Source organism: Mastomys coucha, unplaced genomic scaffold (assembly GCF_008632895.1).
Source record: "Mastomys coucha isolate ucsf_1 unplaced genomic scaffold, UCSF_Mcou_1 pScaffold9, whole genome shotgun sequence".
Taxonomy (NCBI): Eukaryota; Metazoa; Chordata; class Mammalia; order Rodentia; family Muridae; genus Mastomys; species Mastomys coucha.
The window spans coordinates 47,292,166-47,319,325 of record NW_022196915.1 but is presented as its reverse complement, the minus strand read 5'-3'; the positions used below and the strand labels follow the sequence as shown (position 1 = coordinate 47,319,325).

The window sequence follows — 27,160 nt, the reverse complement described above, 5'->3', positions numbered from 1 at the left end:
TAACAAATTCAGATAAATTGAAATCATGTAACTTTTCTCATCATAATTCAATAAAAGTTTAAAAAAAAAAGATCTCTGAAAGAAAAAGTAGAGCGCGTCACAAGAACAGATGGGTAAGGTATGCCAAAAGAAAAAAATTCAGAATTCAAGGAATATTCTAGAAACTGAAAACATGGTGACAGGAATGAAGACTGCCTTAAAGGGCCCGCAGACTTAGAATCATTGCGGAAAGAAGCACTGAACTTGAAGCAGTGTCAAGAGAGACTTCAAAAGTGAAATGCAGGGCATGGAGGTACACTCTGAAAGCAGAGACAAGTGGGGTACAGGTTGTGGGAGGCAAATGTGAGCTATATAGTGAGACTCCGCCTTGGAGGGAAAACCAGACAGACAGACAGACAGACAGACAGGCGGTGAGAACTAGATGAGACTATCCAAAATTTACAAGATGACTACGAAGCTGTCCAGTTTAATGAGAGCAATAGAAGGGGGCAAAGGGAGAGAAGAAAATGTTCATCAAAATGGCTGACAAGTTTCCAAATGAAAACAGACACTCACTGGGCATGGTGGCATGCCCATTATCCCAGCACTAGGAAGGCCAGAACAGGACGCCACAAGGAAGGGAGGAGAGAGGGGAGGGAGGGCCAGACAGAGGGAGCCAGGCTTTGCTAGGATTTGCACTGCTGTCTGGAGGATCGCAGCAGATCACCATTACTGTCTGTACTGGCTATGATTCTAATGTGCTGGAAGGGCTCAGGGTCACGTGTTGTGCCTCTGTTGAGATTCCTCCATGCAGTATTTATGGGAAATAAGGAGGTTGTATGCTGAAGCATTATAGGCATGTGTTAACCACCAAGCCTTGACTAGTAACACCCCATTAAGTCAGGCACGTTGGTCATTCCCAGAACCTGGCCTAGCATCCTCAGGGCAAGGAGACCAGTGACATACATGGTCAGTACATCACACTGTAGTACCAGTGAGAACTAAGTACAATGAGAAGTGTTTGGCTGCTGCCTAGCCTGTACACACAACTGTTCCTAGGCCCTCTCAGATCCTTACAGTACTGTAGATAACATGAAGCTTTGCTTTCTGTAGGTTCTCCATTCTCTCTCACTTTCCTTTGGCATGAGATGGTGCAGAGGAGGTGGCTGAGCAAGGTCAAGGACAGCTGCCCTCTCCTGCCCTGGATGGCGCCACCTTGCTTCCATCCCTTCCCCAGCCTTCAAGGCTGTGCAGTGCTGCTTCCTTCAGGGGAAGACCCAGTCCAGAGCCGCTCAGGTGTTGCTTCCACTGGACCTTTCTCTGTGGTGTCCATCATTCCTTCCCAGACCATGGGTGGAATCAGCAGCAGCCACCATCCCTGTGCCACAGCCCTTTCACAATGCCCATGTGCCTTTAACCTTGGCCTAATGGTTACGGCTATAGCCTCACTTTTTGGGACACAGTGCATGAATGAACATTCACTATTGGTAATGTGTAGTCTCTTTTATGACTTAGGTTCTGTGAGCGGGCTGCATTTCGCCTTACAGTAGGCGAGCTTTAAGGGGAGAGGGAAGCACTGGGCTCCCCACTGCTTCTTGGCTGTGGCAGTGACCACGGTGACAGTGTGTTGCTCCTGGCTTTCTCCAATGAGCTAGTCTTTACTTGCACTGGAGCCTGGGAAGTGTTACCCATTTTCCTGGTGTGAAAGTCAAGACCACATGAGCCCAAAGCAGAACCAGAAGAAACCAGTATTCTAATTTCAAGTTTAGGACTTGTGTTGGCTTGAATGAGAGTGGCCCCTATATATCTGAACACTTGATTCCTAGTTGGTAGAAATGTTTGGGAAGGATTAGAAGGTATGGCCCGGTTGAAGGAGGGTACACTGGGGGTGGGGGTGTGGACTTTGAAATCTTAAAAGCCTACTCCAGGCTCTGTCTCTCTGTCTCTGTCTGTACATCTGTCTGTCTGCCTGTCTCTTATCTCCCCCACCCCCTTTCTCCAGGTCAGATGCAAGCTCTCAGCTACTGTCCCAGCACCATGCCTGCCTGTCTGCTGCAATGCTCCCCGCCATGATGATCATGGACTAACCCTCTGAAACTATAAACAAGCCCACAATTAAATGCTATGTCCCTGAGAGAATAGGCCAGTCACCCTCAGACCGCTACTGGGTGATGGACGCTCCTGGCTCACAGTGGAGAAACTGCTGCCCACTTCTGCCTTGAAAGGAGACATCAATTCCCTCATCACCAAGTCTCCCCGAGCAAGCTGTTGAAAGCCTGGGTTAAAGGACAAGGTATTAAAATGTCTCAGTGCAGTTGGCCAATATGGCACCCTCCTAACAATGACTATAGTAAACACTAACAGTTTGAATCAACAGATTCCCTGAATTTACAGGAGAGTCAAAAAGTACTTATAGGTCATGACATGGGAAGCTATTAAATCCTTATTTTGAAGATTGACAATTGAAAAAAAAATTGCTTTACACAAAGACCATCATGTGGACTGCAAAGGAAGCAGCTGCTCCCAGCCTTCTAGTACCAACAGGCTACATGCTTTCCAGACAAGACACCCTGACCCTCCCCAGGATACAGACACCAATGGGCATACTCTGTTTAGGCTCACTCTTAGGGAGACGAGTGGAAGGCGGACATCAGCCAATGCACATCCTCTGCTGTGACATGACTCTGCAGCATCAACTGTGAGATTCCTGCCCCAAGTGCAAGTATTTAACGCTGGCTCTTTACAAACAGCACGTAACTTGGAGGAATGACCTCAAGAGAGGAACCAGTGTAATACATAATGGAACAGCCTCATAAATCCATGTATAAGACAAATGGCATGCTCTCTGCAACAACAGCTCCTGATGGGATATAAGGGGAACCACTATCCTTGAGTAAAACTAACAGGAATGCGTGGGGGGGGGCAGGGCGGGGCACAGGGGTCAACAACTGGAATGTGCAGGCCTTGCCTGGATCATAGTTCTAACAAATTAACAGATGAAACACAGATTTGGTGCTGTCACCAAGTATGTGGTGGTTTGAATAGGAATGGCCCCTACAGACTCATGTGTTTGAATCATGTTGTTGATAGGGAGTGGTGCTATTAGGAGGTGTGGCCTTGTTGGAGTAAGTGTGTCACTATGGGGGTGGGCTTTGAGGTCTCCTGTGCCCAAGCTACACTCAATGTGGTTCAGTCTCCCTCTGTTGCCTGCACATTAAGATGTAGAACTCTCAGCTCCCTCTCCAGCACCATGTCTGCCTGCATATTACCATGCTTCCCACCATGCTGATAATGGACTGAACCTCTGAAACTGTAAGCCTGCCCCAATGAAATGTTGTCCTTTATAAGAGTCACCTTGATCGTGATGTAAGTATAGATCCTGAATGCCACCAAAGGCCCATGAGTTGAAGGCTTGGGCTCCCAGACCATGTGCTTGCTACCAGGAAGCAGTGGAATCTTTAAGATGTGGGGCCCAATGGAAGGAAGCTAGTTCATTAAGAGTGTGCCACTGAATGGAATCCCTCTGTCCCTCCTGGCTCTACCTGCCTCCCAGCTGCTGTGAAGCGAGCAGCCCTTGCACCTCATGCCCAGCACCACGCTGCACTGCCCAGTTATAGGCTCTAAATCAAGGAGGCCTATGGACCACACACGGAAGCCTCCAAAGCTGGGAGCAAAACCAAGCCTCTTCTTCCTTAGAAGTCCACTGTCTCAGACAAGTTGTTAAAAGGATAGGAAGCTGAATGCGCACGCCATCAGGAAACAGTACTGTAGACGAGGTAACAGATAGCAAATTAACATCAGGGAAGGCAGGTGTGTGATGGAGGTACCCGGGCAGCTGTGTAACTAACTGTGCTCAGCACACAGAGCTCCCATCTTCCTCTCACGGGGGCCTTTCTGGAGCAGCTTACCTCTCTGCACGAATCACACCACTGTAGTAGGGAGGGTCCCAAGGCATTAGTTTCTGAAAGGAAATGGTCCACTGTCAGCAAAGATATTGACTATCTATTTTTACCAGAAACTTAGCCAGATTATAAAATATAAGCCAATTTTTAAAACATATATCTAAAAAAAAATTTTAACCATGGCAAGGCACAATTTGACTTTTCTGTAGCCAATGCATAGAGGTACAAATAAGGCATAACCCTAGAATTTGGGGCCGAGATAAATGACATTCTAAAGTCAACATTAATGGTTTAAATCAGCCAGAATAAAAGTTTTCTCAAAGCACAACCCATATATAAATCCATAAAATATACTACAGGTAGTAAAATGAGATGAACAAGAAGGTACAGCCCCTAAACTAAAGCAACCATTTAAAATGTAACTGAGGCAGAGGCAACGCCAATCAAGAGCACAGCATGGCTTCTAAGACTTACAATCCCAGCCCTTCTAAGGCTGGGGCAGGACCCCAAGTTCAAGGCCCTGTGCTAACAGGCCAAATCTTGTCTCAAAATAATAATGATGATGATGATAATGATGATGATGATAATAATAATAATAATAATAATAATAATAATAATAATAATAATAATAAAATTATTGTGTGACAGCCAGTGAAGGATGCTGAAAGCAAGCCTGAGCACCTGCATGGATGGTTTTGCCCACCAGAGGTCAAATTACTAGATTGTACAAGATGGCCACTCACCGAGTACCTGCAGGTAAGTCAACAGCACCTCCCTCCCACACACACAGGCACACCACCTGGCTCTGACTTGGGGCTCAGCATGCAGCTGCCCTGTGCCCCTCACCCTTCCGAGTTCCAGCTTAGCACCCCAAGGAAGCAGGTGCTCCTCCCCACATGGCACTGTGGCACTGGCACAGCACGTGTGGAGATGTAAGAGTGTAGACCCTTGGTCTGCACTCATGCTCAGCACGAGCACCTGAAAGGCAGGGATGGTGTCCCAGAACCTCCACCTCCCAGCTCAGTACCCAGTTTCCAGCAGGGCAAAGTGGATTAAGACGGGAGCAGTTAAGTTAGCGCGTGATGCGGGGTGGGAGGATAGCTCAGTCAATAAAGTTCTCACTGTGAAAGAATGAAGACCTGAATTTAATCCCCAAAAACGCACGTAAAAAGCTGAGTGTGGCAGTTTATATTTGTACTCCAGCACCAGGAAAGAAAAGACAGAAAAATGCCCAAGGGTGAATGACTGGACAGCCATTTTAGCTGAACCATTGAGCTCTGGGTTCCAATAAGAGATCTTATCTCAAAAAAATAAGATGAACGGCTGAATGACTTGTGAAGCTGACCTCTGGCTTCCATACAAATATGCACATGCACCCTTCCACACAACTCACCCTAAGCCACAACCCATGAGAAGGGGATCTCTTAAGCAACAAAAAGAACACACAAAATTTATTATCAACTTGACCAGAGCAGAGACTACATGAGAAGATCAGGACATCATCAACATTTGCAGGACTACCTGTATCCAGTCAAACAAACTATTGGGAGGAAAGGTACAATGTACATCAGCTTTGACTGAACTGGCTTTCTACAACATACCTGGTACCCTGTATGGGTGTGCCCACCAGAACATTAGCTACTAGGCCAGACACAGTGAGGACCCAGACTGGCATGCTGCTTTAACCCTATGCAGTCGAGCAATGTACAATCCACTTCTTAGTGGGTAGGTCTGGGAAACTGGCATAGTTTCCAAATCTACAAGGCTTTCTGTATATTCTCCCATGCCTATATCTCTGAAAGGTGCTATCAAATCAAGAATCATCAATAGTAATATCTATGAAAGAGTGGTGTAGACAACTCCAGAAAGCCTGTGGTATCTTAGAGCCCCATGGAAACAAAGCTCCTAATGTCTGCAATCCCATCACTTCAGAATATCCCAAGTGCCTGGGCAGCAGTCTAGACACAGAGACACTTGGTCTATACTATCAGATCATATGACCTTATGACTTAAAACAATACATAAAAGTAATGGTATATTAACTCTCCAACCCTGTGTCAGAACTTAGTTCAAATGGCTCTTGGTCGGCTGTCTCTTCCACAAAATATCACACTGATCTATACCATATTGATAACATTATGCTGACAGGACCAATTGAACAGGATGTAGCGGCCACTTTGGACTTCTATACGATGAATGCATATGCACATCAGGGGATGGGAAATAAGTCCTACCAAAATTGAAGGGCCTCCTACCTAGTGAAATTTTTAGGAGCCCAGGGATATGGGGAAATGCAGAGATATCCCTTTCAAGGTAAAAGATAAATTATTGTACCTGGCCCCTCTCACCACCAAGAAAGAATCACAAAGCTTAGTGGGCTTATTTGGATTCTGGAGACAACACATTTCTCACTTGGGTGTGTTACTCTGGCCCATACTCCAAGTGACTCAAAAGCCTGCTAGCTTTGAGTGTGGCCTGGAGAAGGCTCTTAGACAGATCCAAGCCATTGTACAGGCTGCTCTACCACTTGGACAATATGATCTAGTAGGTTTTAGAGGTATAAACACAAGGTTAACATTGAAGTTCAAACTGTCACCTGCTCGTTCAAGCCTCCACTATGGCTCATCAAAAGCTGTCATGAAGTGGGAAGAACACTCTGTAGGACAGAAGCAATGCTTCATAAACACATTTTCTGTTAATACACATTTGTAAATGTACACGCACCAACTAATTGATAAAAATGCTGGGTTTCCAGGCAGCCTCAAATCCAGACCTAGGTATCAAATACTTCAATACCAAATTCACTAAGACCAAGCATTAAAAGGATTACACAGGATTCCAGGAAATCGAAAGGAAGTCCTAGAATCAACAATATGAACCCGTGCATGTAATAGTGGCATGGCTATTATAGAGTAATGAAATGCTTTTGGATTGGATTTTAGGCCATGCCACAGGAACTCATGTCTGATACACTGTAAACCTGATTAGAAGCCATGGCTACAAAAGTCACAGGCCCTATGGCAGAACCTACTAGGGTTACTTTGCTAAGCAGAAACAACATCAAACTACCTTCCACACACTATGTCTATACCCACAGACTAGTTCTGCTCAGCCTCTGTTGGAAGCTTCTACCGCCAGCAGCTGCCTGTTACTGCAGAAACTCATAACCAGTCGAAGTGCTGAGAATAAGTGACTGTTGACTGTTCAGCCCCAAACAGGGCATCTACATCACCAGTTCCGAGGTCTGCAAAGGGCAGCTTGGAAGGAATGTCAGAGCTGGAGTAGTGGGCAGGCCTGTTAGCCACACTCTATCTTCTGGACATAGGGGTTCTTGTACCCATAAACTCACAGCAACAGTGGCTTCCTACACGAGGCCTGCCGATCAATATTTCTTCATATTGATAAAGGATAACTAAGCTAATAAGGTCCCACCTCTCCCTAAAGAGCTACACACAGTTAATGGTTGCTGGAGCTGGGGGGGATCATATTCCACTGGTAAGTTGTCCTTGCTCAAGTAAATAAACAACCCACCACCCACAGTGATAGAGGCACCCATATTAAATGCAGTAACAGACACATTCACAAAAGACATGAGGGGACCGGATGGGAAAAGGAAGGGGTTTGATGGGAAGGAATAAGAGACCAATGGGGAGGGAAATATGATCAAACTATTCTATTTACATGTATGAAACTATAAAGAACAAATCTAAAGTTACACAAATAAAGTTCCAGAATCAAGAGATACTGCTTTCAGTTGAAACTGTGTTTATATTATTTGAAAATTCCCAACGTATTTACTTACAGAATTTTGAGGATTTAGTTTTGTTTTCATTGCTTGCATCATCTCGAAATCTTTTTTAGTTCTGTAAAACAAGTCTATCATTACTTATTAAGAAAAACATTTAGCATCTGCAATAAGAATAAACTTGACAAACTTTCCAACAGTCATGATAAAATTAGGTATGTTTTTTACTATAAAAACAAACTGTGACTAATCCAACTTTTACTGAATTGTGTGAAACTACATTACAAATTCTACTGTATGCACAATGTAGGTGAACGCCTTGAAAGCACTAAAGCTTGGGAAAACAGAAGCAAGTGGAGATTCACCAGCAGACTCTAATTCAGCACCCCAGAGGCAGGGAACTAACAAGCTCCTTTCTATAACAACACAGCAGATCGAATATATTCACAGCTGCTACTCATCGCTTTCCCCTAGGGAAAATTCTGAACAATAGGACATATCTTTTAGAATTTACATACATGCATACATACATGCATACATACATACATACATACATACATACATACAACTAGAAGGTGCAGTTACTGAAAATGCAATCTATAGCTATACATAAACAGAGAACTCTTCAGGCAAAAGTGAGAAAACAAAGAAACTTCTTAATCACAGTCCCTCTTCATTGGAACAGAGTTCACTGGCATTAAAAGATTTCAAAGTGACAAATATGAGCCAAATTAGAAAAGACTCAAAAGCACAAGTTTAAAATTCAAAACACATATGACTGGAGAGATGGCACAGTGGTTAAGAGCTCTTATGGCTTCCAGTAGACCTGGGTTCAGTTCCCAGCACCAAATAGCTGCTCCCAAGTTTCTGTAACTCCAGTCCCAGGAGATCTGATGCCCACTTCAGGCATGCACAGAGTACATACACATATATGCAGACAAAACAGTCAACACATACAATAAACCTTTAAAAAATTCAGAACAGAAATCTAAGCTAGTACCCAATGTGCTCTTACGGTCAAAAAATAAGACAGCTTTGTGAGGCAGACAAGAGACCACAGGCCTGAATTTCCAAACCATAGCACACCTCTTGCTGAAACCCTGGCTATAAGAGGGCAAGGTGGCCACCCCTGCTCCAAGTGCTGGAGGACAGACCACTGAGGGCACGAACTGGAGGGAAGGGCAGAGACAGCAGCAAGGTATTGAGGAGACCACCATCAGGTATAGGGGTAGGAAGTTGATTGCAGTGTGCCATTATAAACACCAAGGCAGAGAATCCTTAAAGCAAGAATTCCAAACCCAGAGAGCCACTGTATCCAAGTTCCCCTGTATTTATCCCCAAGAGACATGTTGCGTTACGAGTTTGTTATCATTAGTGACACGGTTTAAAAGTAAATGGTTTCACCAGCATGTTGGACAGGGAGGTGGTGGCACACACTTTTCATCCCAGCACTCTGGAGGCAGAGGCAGGGGGATCTCTGAGTTCAAGGTCAGCCTGGTCTACAGATCGAGAGTTCCAGGACAGCCAGAGCTACACGGAGAAACCCTGTCTTGAAAAGATCAAGCCCCAAAACAACCAAATAAAAGAACATTTTAGAAAGGTGTTGTTGAAGAAAGTGGGTTGATGAAGAGAACTGACTATGTTCTGAGACGAGCACCTAGGGAGACTGCTCTCAAGGACTTCTTGGGGAATTATCTCTTGCCAACAGATCTCACATTTAAACTTACATTCTTAGTAAATTACTTCTTAATTTTTAAAACAAATCTCTTTAAAATTTTTAACTGTAGAAATTGGGGAGACATCTTAAAAGGTGCTCACATGTAAAGAGGAGCATTCAGATCCCTAGGACCCAGGTGCACACCATGCCAGGCAGGCGATTATGAAGTGGAGATGAGGGATCCCCGGAGTCAGCTGGCTAGCCAGACTACCTGAATTGATAAGGCCTGGGTTCAAGAGAAAGAGCCTGTCTCAGTGTACAGGGTAGAGAGTGATAGAGGGCACTCACCATCGACTGCAAGCTTCCACCTGTGCACATAGTCAAATGTGGATACGTGCAAACAAACACACAAACTTACAAACATACACCGCACACGAGCTAGTTATACAACTGAAAATATTAAATAGAATTCAGACTAACCTTTCAGAGAGCTTTTCAGATAACTTCTCAAGGAACTGCATGACGGTCTCTAAAGATTAAATCCAAAAGAAAATGCCTTCAAATACATGAAATAACATGGACATACATGTTAAAATTGTAATGTGAGGATTCTCACACATGTAGTCTCCTCTAAAGTGATCATTTTCAAGGGAGGCAGAGTTGTCTCCATATGACTGGAAAATGAACATTATTTCTAGACACTGATTATCTCCTAGGAAAAACAAATTAAATTTACAGAGTACTATACTAGTCCAAAGCCTTAGACTGCACTCCATGTTAAGAGCATAGATGGAAGGCAAAAGGAAAACAACCAGAAAGGACAACACAGACCCCGTCTGTCCCCACTTAAGGACCCCATTTGTCTCCATTTTGAGGACTGGGCCTGATTTCAAAAATGGACATAAGGCACCAGCTTCAGGAATAGACCATAAGTCCCAGAAACTAGATCATAAGAACAGCTCTAGGAACAAACCATAAAATCCAGAACAAGATCATAAAACCCCCTCCCAAAGAACAGCCTAGGGAGAGCCTCAAAAATGGGGAAACATCTCAGAATGGGCCATCTGTGCCGGGCAGGTTGAACGTTTGTGACACAGGAATACAGACCACTGACCACACGTGACTGAACATTCGTGAGATAGGAATGTAGACCACTGATCACCTGTGACCCCCAAGCACCCACCAATGAAATTTTAGATTACCTAATCCTTCTAGAGAGTTCCCCCAGTTTCCTCTAAGAAGGCCTGCATGCATTTATCTGGGGTCACCATATCAAAGAATGGCTGACCCCACATGCTGGTTGTTTCTACAGAATAAACACTCTCTGGTTTTGCATACTATCTGAGTCTGGGGTCTTCTCTCAGCGATTTTCGGACTCTTGCCAGCCCAAAATTCCTATCCAGATATATGAACAAGAATGTCATGAATATGTCTAATTATTCCTAAGTTTCAAGATGGCTAGATGCTGGCTTGATTCTAAAAATCAGTGCTCAGAGGAGTCAAGGCCAGCCCAGCCTAGCTCCAAGGGGAGACCATGTCTCAAAACAGCTCAATGCCCCTAGCCATCTGGAAACGCCAATCTATAGTGAAATGCCTTCCTACTCTAGTCAGAATGGCTGTTATGGAAAACCAAGAGCCCAAGGCGGGGATGGGCAGGGAGGAGCCCTTATACACCACTGCTGGTGACATAAACTAAAGTGACTCTAGAAATCAGCAGTGGAGGGACCTCAGAACCCAGGAGAACCACCAGTAGGTCCAGCACACCTGTCTTGGGTGCTACCCAAAGTACCCAGTGAGTGTTCCACGGCAACAGTGCATCCACTCACTATAGCCAAACTTCAGAAACCACCTAGATGCTCATCAACAGATGAAATAATAAAGAAACGAGAGAGAGAGAGACAGAGACAGAGACAGAGAGACACAGAGAGAGAGACAGACAGACAGAGAACTTTATACTCAGACACAAAGAATTAACTTATGTCATCTTTAGGAAACTGGATAGAACTGGAGATAGTCATTTAAAATTTTTAACTTATTCTTTGAGAATTTAACACACATATACAATGTATTTTGATCAGAGCCAACCTCCACTCCCCACCCCTCCTAGGTACCCCTAACCCCCAAAACATCATGTCCTCAGATCATGTTATTAAGCAAAGTAACTGTAGACACACATGAACACAGAAAGGAGGATTATCTGAGAAAAGTTAGGGAGCTCATAGAAAGGGAGAGGGACAGGAGAGGATAGTGGGGAGTGAACAGGGTCAAAGTTCATGACATTTAAACAAAGTAAGTCTCTGAAACTATCATCTTAAATAACATACACTGATAAAGAAATGAATGATATCAGCACGGTTTAGAATGATGGTTCTCCAAAAACTCAATGTTAAAAAGCAAAGTTTCCCTGGGTCCCTGGTCTTCATTTACAGAAAACTGTAAGTAACCTACCCAGTATCTACACCAAGCAAAACTAAACACAGTCTTCCAATTGGTCTCTAGGGCTCACTGCAGCTCTGCAGCCACAGTCAGCACAGTGGGGACCCATGAGGACAAGCAGCAGAGCCCCTCCGTTCCCATGGAAGTATCCCATGCTGCCTTCTGCCCTCAAACCCCACACTATGCTTTTATGTGTGTTTCAGTCAGCCACAAACACAGCCTTTATATTTTCCAGATGATCTTTTCTATGGGTTTAATTTCTTGCCCTCTCTTTAAGCTATCTCCTTTCTGAATCAAATGAAAGGCTATGCAGAGAGTGGGGTTAACCTAAACCGCAGCCAGTTCCTTGCCCCTGTCATCTTCAGAAAGTCTCACACTCACTCTCTCGGGTGCCAAGTTAACTGCGTCAGAAACTGAAAAGGAGACAAAAGCCTGAATCCGAAGCTCTCCCACTTCTCGGCTACCACAGACAACAGTTCCAATCAACCTCCCCATACGCATTTGATTTCCATGTAGCCATGTTTCATTTAGTCATCCATGTTTTTTCCTGATGATATGTGAAGAATCTGGAACAGTATTTTAAAAAGATTGACAGAGGAGATGACGTAGTCAGTAAAGTGCTTGCCATGTGGGCATGAGGACCTGAGTCCCAGCCTCCACATCACACAGGAAACATACTACACACTACATACACACACACACACACACACACACACACACACACACTGCACACACACACACAGTACACACACACACACTGCACACACACACACACACACACACTGCACACACACACACACTGCACACACACACACACCACACACACACATACACACTACACACACACACTGCACACACATACACACCACACACACACACTATACACACACACTGCACACACACACACACTACACACACACACACACACACGTGTAGCAGCACTCGCCTGCAACCCCAACACTAGGAAGGTGAAAACATGAGGCTCCTTGGGGCTTGCTGGCCAGACAGTCCAGCTCATGTCTCAAAAATAAAGTGGAGAGCAACTGAGAAAAATACCCAGCATCTACCGCAGGCCTCCACATGTGAGTGCGTGTGTGTGTGTGTGTGTGTGTGTGTGTGTGTATGCATAAATATATACCACTGAATGTGAGACTCCCCAAAAATAAACCCGGTGCTTGTTCACTATGTGCCTGTCTCTGACTCACCAAGTAGATGGCCACTATAAGCTTAGTCCCTCTCATTCTGCCCCGCTCTCTGTGGAAAACCCACCATTTCTTCAATGTCATCATTGTCCTGAAACTTACAAGCCATCAGACCAGTTGACAAACAGCCACCTGCTAAAATTGAATGGCACTGTTGTCTATACTAATCATTTGGCTGTAAACTTAAATCCTTAAGGACACAGGTCACAGCTCATGTGACTGTGTACAGCAGTTTCTCCCAAATGTCACCACACTAACCATTTGGCAGGCAGGCAACTTGTTTGCCACCGATAGGCTCTGATTTTAGCTGTTGTGAATCCCACAAACTACAATAACCCCAGTGGGGCCAATGGCCAGTCCCCCGTCCTCTCTACACTGCCCTGCCACAGTTTCCAGTCAGGGCTCTTAGGAGGACAAAGCCGGCTTCCTTTCCTCTTAGTCACTGTCCTACCACTCCTCTCAGCCTGACCTCAGAGCAGCCCCGAGCCAGTTCCTTTTGTCCCTCCTGTGCACACCCCCTTATTGACCTCATGCAGTCCCATGCCTTTGAGTAAATACTTCAACTTCCATTTCTATCTCTGAGCACTCAGCCCACAGCCGTGTGTCTACAGTGATCTCTTTTAAGACAACAGCATCTTCACCTTATCTTGAAGCAAACCAGACTCCTGGTCGCCACTTCGGGGACTTACTGTCTTTCTAACTGCTCAGAGTAAAGCCATCCCTTCAAAACACTCACAGATCTTCCATGCATCTGGAAGCTGGTGCCTACAGACCAACTGTACTGGCATCCTGGTCCAGATGCCATTGTTTCTCCTTGTGAGTATCACACAATAGCTTCCCTCCTCGCCTCATGCTGTGGTGGTCTAGTGTTCCTGCCAGCACCACTGTCATCGCAGTCCAAGTCAGATCACTTTCCCTCTCTGCCCAGACCCTGTAAAGCCCTCACCTCCCTCCAGGACAGACATACATCTCATCATTAAGCACCCGCTCTGGCTTTTCCTCTGATGTGTCTGGCCTAATTCTGCCTTGAGATACATGGTTGCACGCTTTCCTCAGGGGACTGCAGATTCGCTCTGACAAACTGCCAGACCCTGCACGCCACACCCTGCATGCTGCACCCCATTTCCACACAAGCCTCCCTGGCAAAGGCAGCACCACCACACACCAAACGCTACGTCCGGTCCCTGCTCCATCTCTCCACAGCAACACCAGCTGCATGAAGGAGCCATTCTCTTCTCCCAGCCACACTGACTGGTTTCTAGAGCCCAGGGGAGTACCTGATGGACTAGCAGCTCAGAAAGACTTTCTGGCTCCAGCTATGAAAATCAAGGCACTTGATTTTCAGAGGTGTGTGTTAATTCCTGTTGTGTCATGTTTTAGCAACACCCATCCCTACCTCACAGGGCTGGTAGGGGGTTAAATAACACGATCCAGCAGCATTCAGTAATATTCTAATAATAGTATTTTATATAGTACAAAAGTAAAAATACTGTATCTCAACCTCACTGATATTAACAGTAATTTGAATGATGATTGTAGCACACTCCTGCAATCTGGCACTAGGGCAGCGGAGGCAGGAAGATCAAGAGTTCAAGGCCATCCTCAACAACTTGAAATACATGTCTCAAAAGCAGAAAACAATGTGTGTGTGCATAATGTGTATATAATTCATATGTATAATGTATATATAATTTATGTATATGATGTATATATAACTCATGTAATATCAATTTAGGAATTAAGCTATACAAACCCAATTTTAAGAGCTGGCCTGAGATGGAGCTTGGTGACAGAGAAGATGCCTAGCATGTGGGAGGCCCGGAATTCCACACTGGGCATAAAAACATAAATAAAAACGAAACAAAACAGTGAGTGCTTTAAAGGGCCCAGGACAAAGCTGCAGGAGAGCAGAAAGACTAGCAACTTTGGAAGTTTATAATGGGTGGTTTGAATGAAAATGGCCCCATAGGCTCATAGGGAGTAGCACTATTAGGAGGTGTGGCCTTGTTGGAGAAAGTGTGTCACTGGGGGCCGGATTTGAAGTCTCAGAAGCTGGAGCCAGGCCTAGTGGCTCACTGTCTCTTCCTGCTGCCAGCAAATCAAGATGTAGAACTCTCAGCTCCCTCTCCAGCACCATGCCTGCCTGCCATACTGCCATGCTTCCCACTATGATGATGATGGACTAAACCTCTGAACTGTAAGCCAGCCCCAATTAAATGTTTTTGTTTAAAAGAGTTGCCCAGGTCATGGTGACTCTTCACAGCAACACAACCCTAGGTAAGACATAGTGTATCGTGTAGCAGGTCATGGGAAGATAGACACAGTGTATCGTGTAGCAGGTCATGGGACGGTTGTCTAGGGGAGAGTGAGAAAGATGTACAGGAATTTGAGGAACAGAAGAGCATACTGGGAAAAGAGGGAATAAATACACAGGAAGCAACAAAGACAGAGGAAGGCTGGGAACTCCACGCGGGCGGAGTCCTTACCCGTGCGCCCTCCTTCCACAACAGCTCACGAGAGTACTCTGCAGAAACTGTGTTGTCCACTCCTCCCTCTCCGTCAGCATCTCCTCAGCACAGCTAGAATCTGAGCAACTCTACCAACCCCCTCGGCCTGCTGCTGGCTCACAGCTTCAATGCTCCAGTGCTAAGATGCCTCTGAGAACGCACTCATTTCCATTACTAGCTGTGCATGTGCATGGCAGCTCAGAAATCCTCAATCCTCAGCACTGAGCTCAGCCAAAGGCCAGTTTACCCAAGCACGCTTGGCTTGTCTACCTAGCAAGAACCTTCCCTCCCAGGGTGGTACTTGGCGAGGACCTCACCACCGCGGGCTTAGCAAACAAGCACGCAGTCCTTCACCCTTTCTCTCTAATTCCACCCTGATGACACTGGGCTGAGGTAGAATGAAATTCATTTAAAATCAATATCAAGTGGAAACCTAAAGTTGACTTACTCTCAGCGCATGCACACAACATAAGTCGAATTATTTGCTCTAATTAAAGATGAGTTCTATCAATAGATGTCAAAAGTATCAATAAATGGTTCTCTGAATAGATTTAAAAAAACAAAAAACAAAAACAAAACCAACTGCTGTTGGACATGATAGCTCAGGCAGCTCAGGCAAGAAGATTGTGAGTTCAAAGACAGGCTGTGCTAGATGGTAAAGTTCTTTTGTTTTTTAATTCATTTACAGATATTTAAATCAGAAGTTCTAGGCTGGGAGCAGAGTTCCCTGGAGTGGCTCTCCCGCGCTGTCAATCTATTGACCCTTCACTAGAAATTCTGTTTCCTCAAAGTCCTGTTTGTTCCTAGAAGTTGGATAAATAGGCTCACCTGGAGTCTGCGCTATGGTTCCTTGGAGGGCCCTGTGGGAAAATGTAGAATAACCTACTAATTTTGCCAGAAGATCTCTGCTGCTTAGCAATTCCTCTAAACATTTCAACTGATCAGCATTGGGATAAAGGAAAATTTTATAAGCAGCCTCCCGAACCTGTAGTTAAAAGGGTGAAAGAAGAGACAGTCAAAGATCTAAACGTCATGGTTCAAAAGCCTACATAACTACCTGGGCCAATGCTCCTCACATTACCCAGAGCTGGCCATGGCTTCCAAAGCAAAAGATCAGGCCACACCAGGTCTACAGTGCTTTCATAGGACACAACAGCACGTGTTCTGAGAAGACAGTTTGCCAATGCTCTGTCTCTGGGCCAGAAAGCACCTACTCCTGGGGACACAATGACCTCAAGAATTAAAAGCAACCACACTAGTTATGGACTGTACTCCAAAAATTAATTCCCTGAGAGACATGAATTTTAACTATTTTCCTCATTCAAAACATTTGTGGAATTAACTGTCACAAATCACATTTTCAGATCTTAGTAGCACAACAAGGTCTTGAAGGCCACAATATCATGTACTATGATAGTACATTAATATATAGTATTGTTATATATATTATATGTATATTAGTATAAAGTATAGCTGTAAGACATATCCATCAGTATTCAGATGGGAGCAGAACAAAGCAACGGAAGACTCCTACCAAGTCATCGGAGGCTTCTGCATGTAGACCATCAATGACTAAATGACTTCCGTCACGAGCAAAGTGGTGCTGCACATGCTCTGGCAAGAGACGCTTGTGGATCTTGTTCGGAAAGTTGGTTCCCATGAGAAAAGCACTGCTCAAGTCCAAGATCTTAACATTGAGGTCCACTGCTCTTCTGCGCTACATGTGGAGAGAAGGTATTTAAAAGCAATGCAAACTAGCAGTTCACAAAAAAATCTACAGCGGTAGGAAAACAACACCTGAACTGTTGATACAGAACACTCGTGTGTAATCCTCTGTTCCCAAAGACCTTCATTAAGTAAGTCAACACGTGGGCTGGTTACACCTGCACTTTAAAAAAATTAAGTATTTGGAGAGGAGCTCAGAAAGATATTGAATTTAAAACACTAGACTAATGGGCAAAGAGGGAAGGGAATGAGAAACACAGATCTGCACAAAACAATAGTGAACACCCAACAGCTTCAGTTCAGAGGCTCTGCTTCACCAGCAACAAAGCCCTTAAAAGCAGACTCAAGCAAGGTGCGGGGCATGGGGCGCGGGGCACGGGAGCATGGGGCTTGCACTGGCTTAAAAATGGAAGAGGAGCGGGTAGGCAGAGGCCTGAGGGGCGGAGCAGCACCTTCTACACTATGACCCAGGTGTGTGGTACACGGAACCAGTTCCTTGGTCAAGTGTGACGAGGCTGGTACTGGCAAAGTCATGTAAGTTTTGGCTTGCAGTCACACTCCAGAACACAATCTCTGGGGAGAAGGAGTTCCTGAGGTCCATGGTCAAAGGAGCTACCTGAGAGAGAGAGGGAGATAAAGAGAGAGAGAGAGAGAGAGAGAGAGAGAGAGAGAGAGAGAGAGAGAGAGAGAAGAAAGAGAGAGAGAGAGGGAGGGAGGGAGGGAGGGAGGGAGGGAGATAAAGAGAGAGAGAGAGAGAGAGAGAGAGAGAGAGAGACAGGCAGGCAGGCAGGCAGACAAACAGACAGACAGAGACAAGTCTCATGCAACCCAGGCTGACTAAGTAGCTGAGGGTGACTTTGGACTTCTGCTCCACCTGCCTCCACCTCCCCCTGACCAAAGCCCCACTGAATGATAGGATTACAAGCTTAGCCATAGCGAGTGCATGTCCATCCCTATTTATGCAGTGCCGAGGCTTAAACCCATGACTCCGTGCATGCTAGGCAAGCACTCTGCCCCTGAGCCTCAATCCCAGCATACACCACAGATATTTTAAGATGAAATATACACTGTATCCCTGTCATCTCTGAGGCCAACCAAAAAGTGCCCAGGAACATACTTTCAGTTATTCCTCAGGAAGAAACTAGTCAGGCTTCAGACTGCGCTTCAGGTGAGTCATGGGACCCGGCTTTAAAAACTTACTAAGCAACAGTTGTTTTGTTTTGTTTTCCCAGACAGATCTATAAGACGTCAATATGTACTTGACAAGAAGCTGAGAAGGTCTGGGGTGGTGTAGCTCAGCTGAGTGTGTGGCTACTGTGCACAAAGCCCTGAACTTGGCCCTCAGCACGGTCGGTACAAACTGGATGTGTGCAATCCAGCAAACCTAGGAAATGGAAGCAGGAAGATAAGAATTCAATCTCGACCTCAGCAACACAGTGAGTCCATACCATCCTGGGCTATATGGGACCCTATCTCAAAAAACAAAATGAGTTACAATAAATCAGGTATGATGGTACACACATAGAATCCCAGTACTGGGCAAAGCAGAGGCAGGAATTTTGACGTTCAAAGTCAGACTGGAATCACTGCAAGTTAAATGCCAGCCTGGGTGTATAACAAGGCTTCAGGATCCAAAAAGTTAATGTAGAAAAGTGACCTAGGGGCTGGTGAGATGGCTCAGTGGGTAAGAGCACTGACTGCTCTTCTGAAGGTCATGAGTTCAAATCCCAGCAACCACATGATGGCTCACAACCAACCGTAATGAGATCTGATGCCCTCTCTGGTGTGTCTGAAGACAGCTACAGTGTACTTATAATAAATACATAATAAATAAATCAAAAAAAGAAAGAAAGAAAGAAAGAAAGAAAGAAAGAAAGAAAGAAAGAAAAGAAAAGAAAAGTAACCTAAAGCTTTCAATATGGAAAATACAAACTTTACTGGGAAAAACTGGTTTCCAGTGCCTTCAATGGCTTCTTAATCCAGACTTCTTTTATAGCTGTGTATTGCCACCTAGTGGTTATCAGTGGAATGACAAAATTATGAATGGTGTTTAAAATTATAGTTCTAAAATTTTTCCCAAAACATGATTGGGTATTGGTTGGGGGGAAAGGACTGAAATCCATGAGGCCCTGCAGAAAGAATGGAAACATGCAACCTTGGGAGGTAGGAGGTTGGGGGGCCCTCCAGAATGCACCAGAGACCTGGGAGGTGAGAGATTCTTGGGACTCAAAGATGAAATTCCCTACATTGGAACTTGAAGAGCCCACCTCCAGCAGAAAGACAGGGCATCAAGTGAGGGATGGGGTTGACATCCCACAGTCAGAACCCTGACCCATAATTGTTCCTGTCTGAAAGAATTACAGGGATAGAAATGGAGAGGAGCCTGAGGAAAAGAAGGTCCAGTGACTGGCCCAAAGTGGGATCCAGCTCAAGGGGAGGCCCCAAGGCCTGACACTATTACTAAGGCTATGGAGTGCTCACAAGAAAGGACCTAGCATGACTGCACTCTGGAAGACCCAACAAGCAGCTGAAAGAGTCAGATGCAGATAATTGTACCCAACCAATGGACAGAAGCAGTTGACTCCTGTGGTTGATTTAGGGGAAAGCTGGAAGAAGCTGAGAAGAAGGGTGACCCTGTAGGAGGACCAGCAGTCTCAATTAATCTGGACCCCTGAGATCTCTCAGACACTGGAACACCAACTAGGCAGCATACACCAGCTGATATGAGGCTCTCAACACATATACAGCAGAGGACTGCCAGTTGTGGGTTTAGTCAGAGAAGATCCATCTAACCTTCAAGAGACTGGAGACCCCAGGGAGTTTAGAGGTCTGGTGGGGTAGGGATGGGGGACATCCTTGTGCTATGTTGGTGGGCTGCCTCCACAACCTCCCTTCTAAAGCAGGTGATGTCACCCCGTCCCAGGCAGCACCTGTGAGGCGGACACGGGAGCTGCAGAGAAAACACCTGATTTATCTCCTGCATCTTTGATGCTGATGGCCCCCAGGAGGCACTTGCTGGGAAAGACTGGTTATGCTATCAGGACATTCGTGTTGGATAAGAACAGCCTGTGGCTGTGCTGGTGAAAGTGAACATAAACATTGGTCAGCACAGTTTCAAACACAGCTTTAACAAACATTCTGTAAAATACCACAAAAGTTAACAAAGCAGGACTTGGGTGGGAGGGACCATATTCAGTTGGTTGACTGCTAGCCTAGCATGCAGCAAGCCCTGGGGCTGATCCCAGCACCTCTTAAAGCATGCGTAATGGAGAAGGTCTGCGTCACTAGCAAGCACTTGGGAGGTGGAAGACGAACGATATTCTTGGCTGCCCAGAAAGCTCAACGCTAGCCTGTGATACATGAGACCCCATCGCTCACACACAGAAGACATCAAACTCAGCTAATGGTGACTAGCGTTGACAATGATTCACCTTACAGTCACGAGGTATTTTACTGAACCCCAAACTGGCATACATTAAAAAACATGATCTGCTGGCGATACAGCTCAGTGGCATGCATGAGGCCCTAAATTCTACCCCAGCACTGAAGGTGACATGTGATCTCCATGTGCCCAAACTCCAAGCATTTGGGAGGATGAAGTAGAACAAACATGAGTTTGAGACCAGCACAAGCTACACAGTGAGGCCTTCTATGGAGAATAAAAAGCTAGGTGTGGTGGCTCAAGCATACAATCTGAGCATCTGAGAGTTCTAGATCAGCTTAGGCCACAGAACAAGATCATGTCTCAAAGAACAAAACCAAAACCTGTCAAGTCTGTAGCTTACAGATTGCTTCTCATGCCTCTGGGGTCACCAGCTTTTCATCATAAAACAGACTCGCAAAGGCACTATGTGGGTGTGGGGAGAAGCGAAGCATGCTTTACTCAGGCAAATGCTTGGAGACGTTCCCTATCATCACTGAGAATAGAGGCATCTCAGACAGCCAGGTCATCTAGTCCATGAGAGACGAACTTCGGTGACGGAGCATTATAGCTATTCCACACTTTCTGTGGTGACTCAAAGAGAAGTAGTATACCTCATCAAAGAAATGGGTTACAGAGGAAAAGGTGTACGCCTCAGGCAATACTCAGGTCTGAGGTCACTCAGACGGAAAGACCCTGCCTAAGGGGCCTGACTGAAAGACTTAGAGGCAAACCAAGAGTTACTTGCTGAGTCCTGACAGATGGGCCCACAGGTGAGTGAATGACCCCACTATGGTTGATTAGCCAGGAGCAGCAGCTCACACAAGTGATCCCAGCACTCAGGAGGCCGAGGCAGAGGCAGGGGGATCACCACAAGTGCAAGGCCAGCCTGGGCTACAAAGTGGATATAGAGTTGCAATAAACAAACAACAAAAATTAGGAGAGAGACAGAAAGATAGAGACCTATTTATCAGAAGCAGCATACAAATGTTCTGTGGTATTGACTGGTGCCAACCTTGGACAGAATAGTCCTGCATTTGCGTGAAACCTATCCACCTCCTCCTATCAACTCCAGAACATCGCTCAGTCACTTAGGAATTATAATACAACGTAAAGGCCAGGTGAGAGCACTGAAGCTGTTAGAAAAGTCTGCTCTCAGCTCAGCACAGACACAGTTTTCTGAATGTTTTTCATCTGCGGTTGGTTGATCCAGAAGAGAAGTCTCAAGTACATAGGTCCCAAGACATTCTGATAAACTAACTTCTGTTCCTAGATAAATGGCTTTTGATTCCCTACGTTTACTGGGATGGAGAGAGATATCTTTTAAAATAATAATAATAATTGGACTGTGGGCAAGCGGAAGAGGCCATGGGGAGCCAGTCTGGAAGGCATCCAGTCACTCCTCTAGCCCAGCACTGAGCTGCTGCCCACACAAGGGACTAGTTTGGCAGAGCATCATCTTCTTAGGCCAACTGCAGCCAGTGGGAGAACTCCCCGCACCAAAGCTGAGAGCCTGAGCAAGTTACCTTGTTTCTACCCCTATAAAGCAAGAGGTGTGGATGTGCCAGGCCCTCCATCCAGATAGAACACTGCAGGTCACACCATAGCTAGTGTGTGGACCCATCAGGCACACAGAGTGTGAACACACACCTTTGTGAACAGTCCACCTATTTTCCATGACACTTTCAACACTCTGAGCTCTTACTTCATTTTGGATTATGAGGAGTGATGGGCAGCTTCCTGAGAGCATTACGTTTAGACATCATCTACAGAAGAATTTTATGACAAGTGAAAAAAGTCCTAAGAGTTTACTAATTCCCCGTCAAGTGATACATAAGGGCTCTAGCAACTAAATGTTAGTAGCAACACTGGTTTGAAACAGTTGGAAGCCTGGTGTGGTGGCACATGCCTGTAATTCTAGAAGGAGGTGAAGGCAAGAAGGTCAGCAGTTCAAGGCCAGCCTCTGCTATATAGCAAATTCAAGGCCATTTTGGTTAACATGTAACCTTGTCTTCAGAAAAATAAAAAGGGCTGAAGATGGACCTCAGCTGGTGGAATGCTCGCCCTGGTGGGTTCAATGCCCCGGCCTCAGTCCCCAGCACTGAGCCTGGTCAAAGATCAGGAAGGCAAGTTCATCCTCAACTATGTGGCAAGATCAAAGCTAACCTAGGCTACAAAAGACCCTGTCTCTAAATAAACAGGTAAATAGATGAGTAGGTAAACAGATGACAGACAGACAGACAGACAGACAGACAGACAGACAAATGTGCCCCATGTGCTGTCTGGCATCCTGAACCCCAGTACTCAGGAAGCAGCATGAGTTTGAAGCCAGCCTAGTCTACATAGTGAGTTCCAGGCCAGCTGGGGCTACATAGACCCTATCTGAAGATAGAGAAGACTTGGGTGGAGGGGGGTTAAAAGGTCAGGAGCATGAGTTGTTCTCTCAGAGGAGTAGGACTGAGTTCCCAGCACACACATGGTGGTTCACAACCATCTGTAACTGCAGACCCAGGGGCTCTTACCCTCCTCCTACCCCAAGGCCATACATGAGGTATACATAACATACATACATTCAGGCTAACTCATACACAAGAGAAGTAATTTTAAGAGCATATTTTAAAAAGAAAAAAAAAGATTTACCTTTTCTTCATCTAGATGGATTCCACTGATTTCAAAATCAAACATAAATAGTTCGGCTACTCGCCTAAAATAAAGTGAGCACAAGTTATAGGAGTTCATTAAAATTACAAGTGAAAATCAGTTTTTATGTTCAAATCAGGATTTCCAAAACTTCCTATTAAAGAGAACTACTTCAACATAGCCACAATGTGCTATTTTATCTGAAACAAGAAGTTTATTATCTCAGAAGCAGGTATAGTGGGTGCCCAGCTGACTGAGAGTCCCACTAGCCTGGCCTGTCAGCGTTTAAACCTGGTGAAGCTAGGAACCTAACATCTAGTTATTTCAACTGCATCCAAACCCCAGTAACTAAAGCCAGGATCGGTTTGCACTTGGATAGCTTCTCCAGGCTTTTGTTGTTCTTGCTGTTTTTCGAGACAGGGTTTCTCTGTGTAGCTCTGGCTGTCCTGGAACTCACTCTGTAGACTAGGCTGGCCTCGAACTCAGAAATCCACCTGCCTCTGCCTCCCAAGTGCTGGGATTAAAGGCGTGCGCCACCACCGTCCGTCGGACAGCTTCTCCAGGACCTGTGTGGAGTTTGCAGTGTTTCTTCCAGCTGGTGCAGCAGGCCAGCTTCTCTCTGATGCTGTGCTAGGAATGAGCATCTTGACTGTAGACAGCTGTGCTCTCTCTTTATTCTGTCTTCAGACTTGAGGCCAATCAATAACTTTCCTGTCAATGATATTTTTTTAATTGCTTTTGTTTCTAGTGGTAGATTAGTGAAATATTTGATATATTCTTCTGGCTTTGACTTTCAAAAACAAATATATTTATCTTTCTGATTATTGTATCATATAATTCTACTTATTAATGTAATGCTGTTTTGGTTCTATGAGCTAGGTTCTTGCTATACAGCATAAGCTAGCTTCAAACTTGTGATCTTCCTGCCTCAGCCTTCGGAGTGCTGAGGTTATAGGGGAGGACCACATACCATACCTGGCTCTAATCTATCTCGAATGAACAGAATTAGCATTACTCTAAACGTCTTCCTCTTCTTCTTCACAATACTGGGATCACACCCAGAGTTGTATATATACTAGGCAAGTTCTATAGCAGTGAGCTGTTCTTAGGCCTAGGTCTTCTAAAAGTCTAAAACTTCAAGGATCTTGCCAGGCATCTGAGAACCCTGTAGTTCCAGCCCTCTAAAAGGGGAGAGACAGGAGGATTGCAAGTTTGAGCAATGCTGGACTATTAGGGAGTTCTAGAGCCTGTCTCAAAATAATTAATTGGTCCCACTATCAATGCAGCCGTTTGCATGGTTTCTTAAACTGCAGAACACTTCACAAGGCCTCTAACTGGTCTCGCTTCACACCATCTTCCTTTCCAACGCTCTGTAAAAACACAGTACTTTTTAAAACTCTTTCTTTTCTTTTATGACTTGCTTTTAATTTTATGTGCATTGCTGTTTTGCCTGCATTTATGTCTATGTGAAGGTGTCAGGTTCCCTGGACCTGGACAGTCGTGAGCCACCATACTGGTGCTAGCTATTGAACCCAGATCCCCTGGAAGAGCACCCAGTGCTCTTAACAGCTAAGCCATCTCTCCAGCCCCCAGTAATCCCTTCTTAAGCAAAAATATTTCATAGTATCACTTTGCAATAAAAATTTATGTGCCAGGTAGTGGTGGCACACACCTTCAATCCCAGCACTTGGGAGGCAGAGACAGGTGGATCTATGTGAGTTCAAGGCCAACCTGGTCTACAGAGTAAGTTCCAGGACATCCAGGGCTACACAGAGTAATCCTGTCTTGAAAAACCAAAAAAAAAAAAAAAAACCCAAACAAACAAACAAAAATTGTATATAGTTAATTTTTTCTCAAAATATTACATCACAAACATTGAACATCTTCCTATATTTAAATATTCTTTAAAAAATAAAACTTTTAAATCAATATATACTCTGCTAATTCCATCCATGAAAATATACAACTTTTCATGTTTGTGCTAGGTTCTGTTGTAAACACTAAATATTTTCTATTTTCTCCATTTCTGTAACCATTGTAATTTTAAAAGCCTATGTGCAGCTGGGCACAGTGGGGCACACCTACAACCCCCACATTTGAGGAGCAGAGGCAGGCGTCAGCAGCTCAAGACCAGCATGGGTATGTGACACCCTGTTTAAAAAAAAAAAACAACCAAACATCAAAAAAACAAAAATGGCCAGGTGGTGGTGGTGGCGGCGCATGACTTTAGTCCCAGCACTTGGGAGGCAGAGGCAGGTGGATTTCTGAGTTCGAGGCCAGCCTGGTCTACAGAGTGAGTTCCAGGACAGCCAGGCTATACAGAGAAACCCTGTCTCAAAAAAACAAACAAACCAAAAAACCCAAAAAACAAAAACAAAAACAAAAAATGTATATGCATTTCTTTACCATTGTTCATTTTAAGATAAATTCCAAGAAGTTAAACTGATCAAAAAGTATTCCTCTATTAATATGCATTCTTTAATGCCCTCTCAAGTCTGTTTACAGTTAGAGGCCCCATTACTCTGCATCACTAAGTCAACCACTTTTACACTGTTGTGTGCACTCAGGTTCCACACGCTGTGGCCTCAAGTTTATCCAAAGAGACATTATAACTTGTTCATGTAACTGGATTCTTTCCTGTTTTATACTGTTTAGAAAATGTGTTTGTCATGATGTATGCAAACATACAACATAGAACCCCTCAAATTAAGAGGAGGTCGTTTTATAGATGAACTTGTTAGAGACTTGAAGCCACTGAACTTTCCAAGAAGGGAAAAAAATAACATAAGACCCCCCAAATGTTAGGGCCTTCTGTGGGACCCTTCTGAGGCAATCTAAAGCCCATTGCTTACTTTCTTCCTGTTCAGCTAGCTAACAGACGAAGGGGTAGAGTTGTGATGGCTAGTTTTAATTGTCAACTAGATACCTCAGAAGGTAGTCACAATGAGAGACTGTCTGAATTAGGTGGGTCTGTGGGTCTACAGAGGGTCTATCTTCATTACATTAATGTGGTGGAAGATCTGCTTACTGTGGGCAGCACCATTCCCTAGGCAGGAGATCCTGAACTGTGCAAGCATAGAGAAAGCAAGCTGAGCACAGCCATACTTGCATTCACTCTTTGCTCTCTGTTCCTTAGAGATGCAATGTGACCAATTCCGTCACGTTCCTGCTGCTGTCACTTTGCTGCAATGATGGACATTACCTGGCACTGTGACTAAATAAACCTTCTGTCTACTCAGTTGCCTTGTCAGCTACTTTTGTATTATCACAGCAACAGAAAAGAAACTACCACACTCAGAGAACTAGTATTTCTAGGAATGCATCTGTAACAGTAAAGTGTGTGTGTGTGTGTGTGTATGTGTGTATGTCACACAGTCCAATTCCTTCCTTTACACATTAACTACATGAGTATACACATCATTAACACCACAATTCTGTTCTGCCATGGTTAATATTCTCAGAGGCATGGTCTAAGAAGCAGGACCCTCTGGTAGCCTGACAACACTCCCAATGATGTTCAAGTGTCACATGTTTCATTCGCTACTATTTCAAACCCTACTTTTCTCCCACACCCAACGCTCTCCTTTCTGGACCACTGTTCTGTCACCCAGCTTATTTTTCCCAATGTATGTTTCACTTTGTCCTTCAAAAGTTCTTATTGGCATTTCTAGAAATATCGATAAATATGGAATGTATCCACAAGTTCTTTGTGTATAAAATAAACTGACAGCCAACTGAAATTGTACAGCCAACTGTACACAGACAACATAATAATGCCAATTATTAAAGCGAGGTCCTAAGTAACCTACAGATAATACTTTATATTGTTACATGAAGCTAATGCCAAGTGAATACTCATGGGGGAATGCATACACATTCAAGTTTAATTAGCTTTGTTAAGGATGACAATATAACATCAAGCCTAAAATTACAATAAACAACTATT

The 27,160-nt window shown here is 44.7% G+C and overlaps 1 protein-coding gene across 2 annotated transcripts in view; it reads right to left on the bottom strand.

Moving 5' to 3' along the window:
• Mipep (mitochondrial intermediate peptidase) overlaps positions 1-27,160 on the bottom strand; it is a 109,131-nt gene that overhangs the window by 74,417 nt on the left and 7,554 nt on the right. For both annotated transcript variants that reach the window (XR_004116156.1, XM_031361632.1), the window contains exons 5-10: positions 23,215-23,278; positions 16,963-17,145; positions 16,257-16,413; positions 9,764-9,812; positions 7,684-7,744; positions 3,888-3,940 (exon numbers count right to left, since the gene is read on the bottom strand). Coding sequence is in view for 1 of the 2 variants with exons in the window: in XM_031361632.1 (XP_031217492.1) it covers positions 3,888-3,940; positions 7,684-7,744; positions 9,764-9,812; positions 16,257-16,413; positions 16,963-17,145; positions 23,215-23,278 (567 nt within the window). In the remaining variant the exon portion in view is untranslated. The remainder of the gene's footprint in view (positions 1-3,887; positions 3,941-7,683; positions 7,745-9,763; positions 9,813-16,256; positions 16,414-16,962; positions 17,146-23,214; positions 23,279-27,160) is intronic.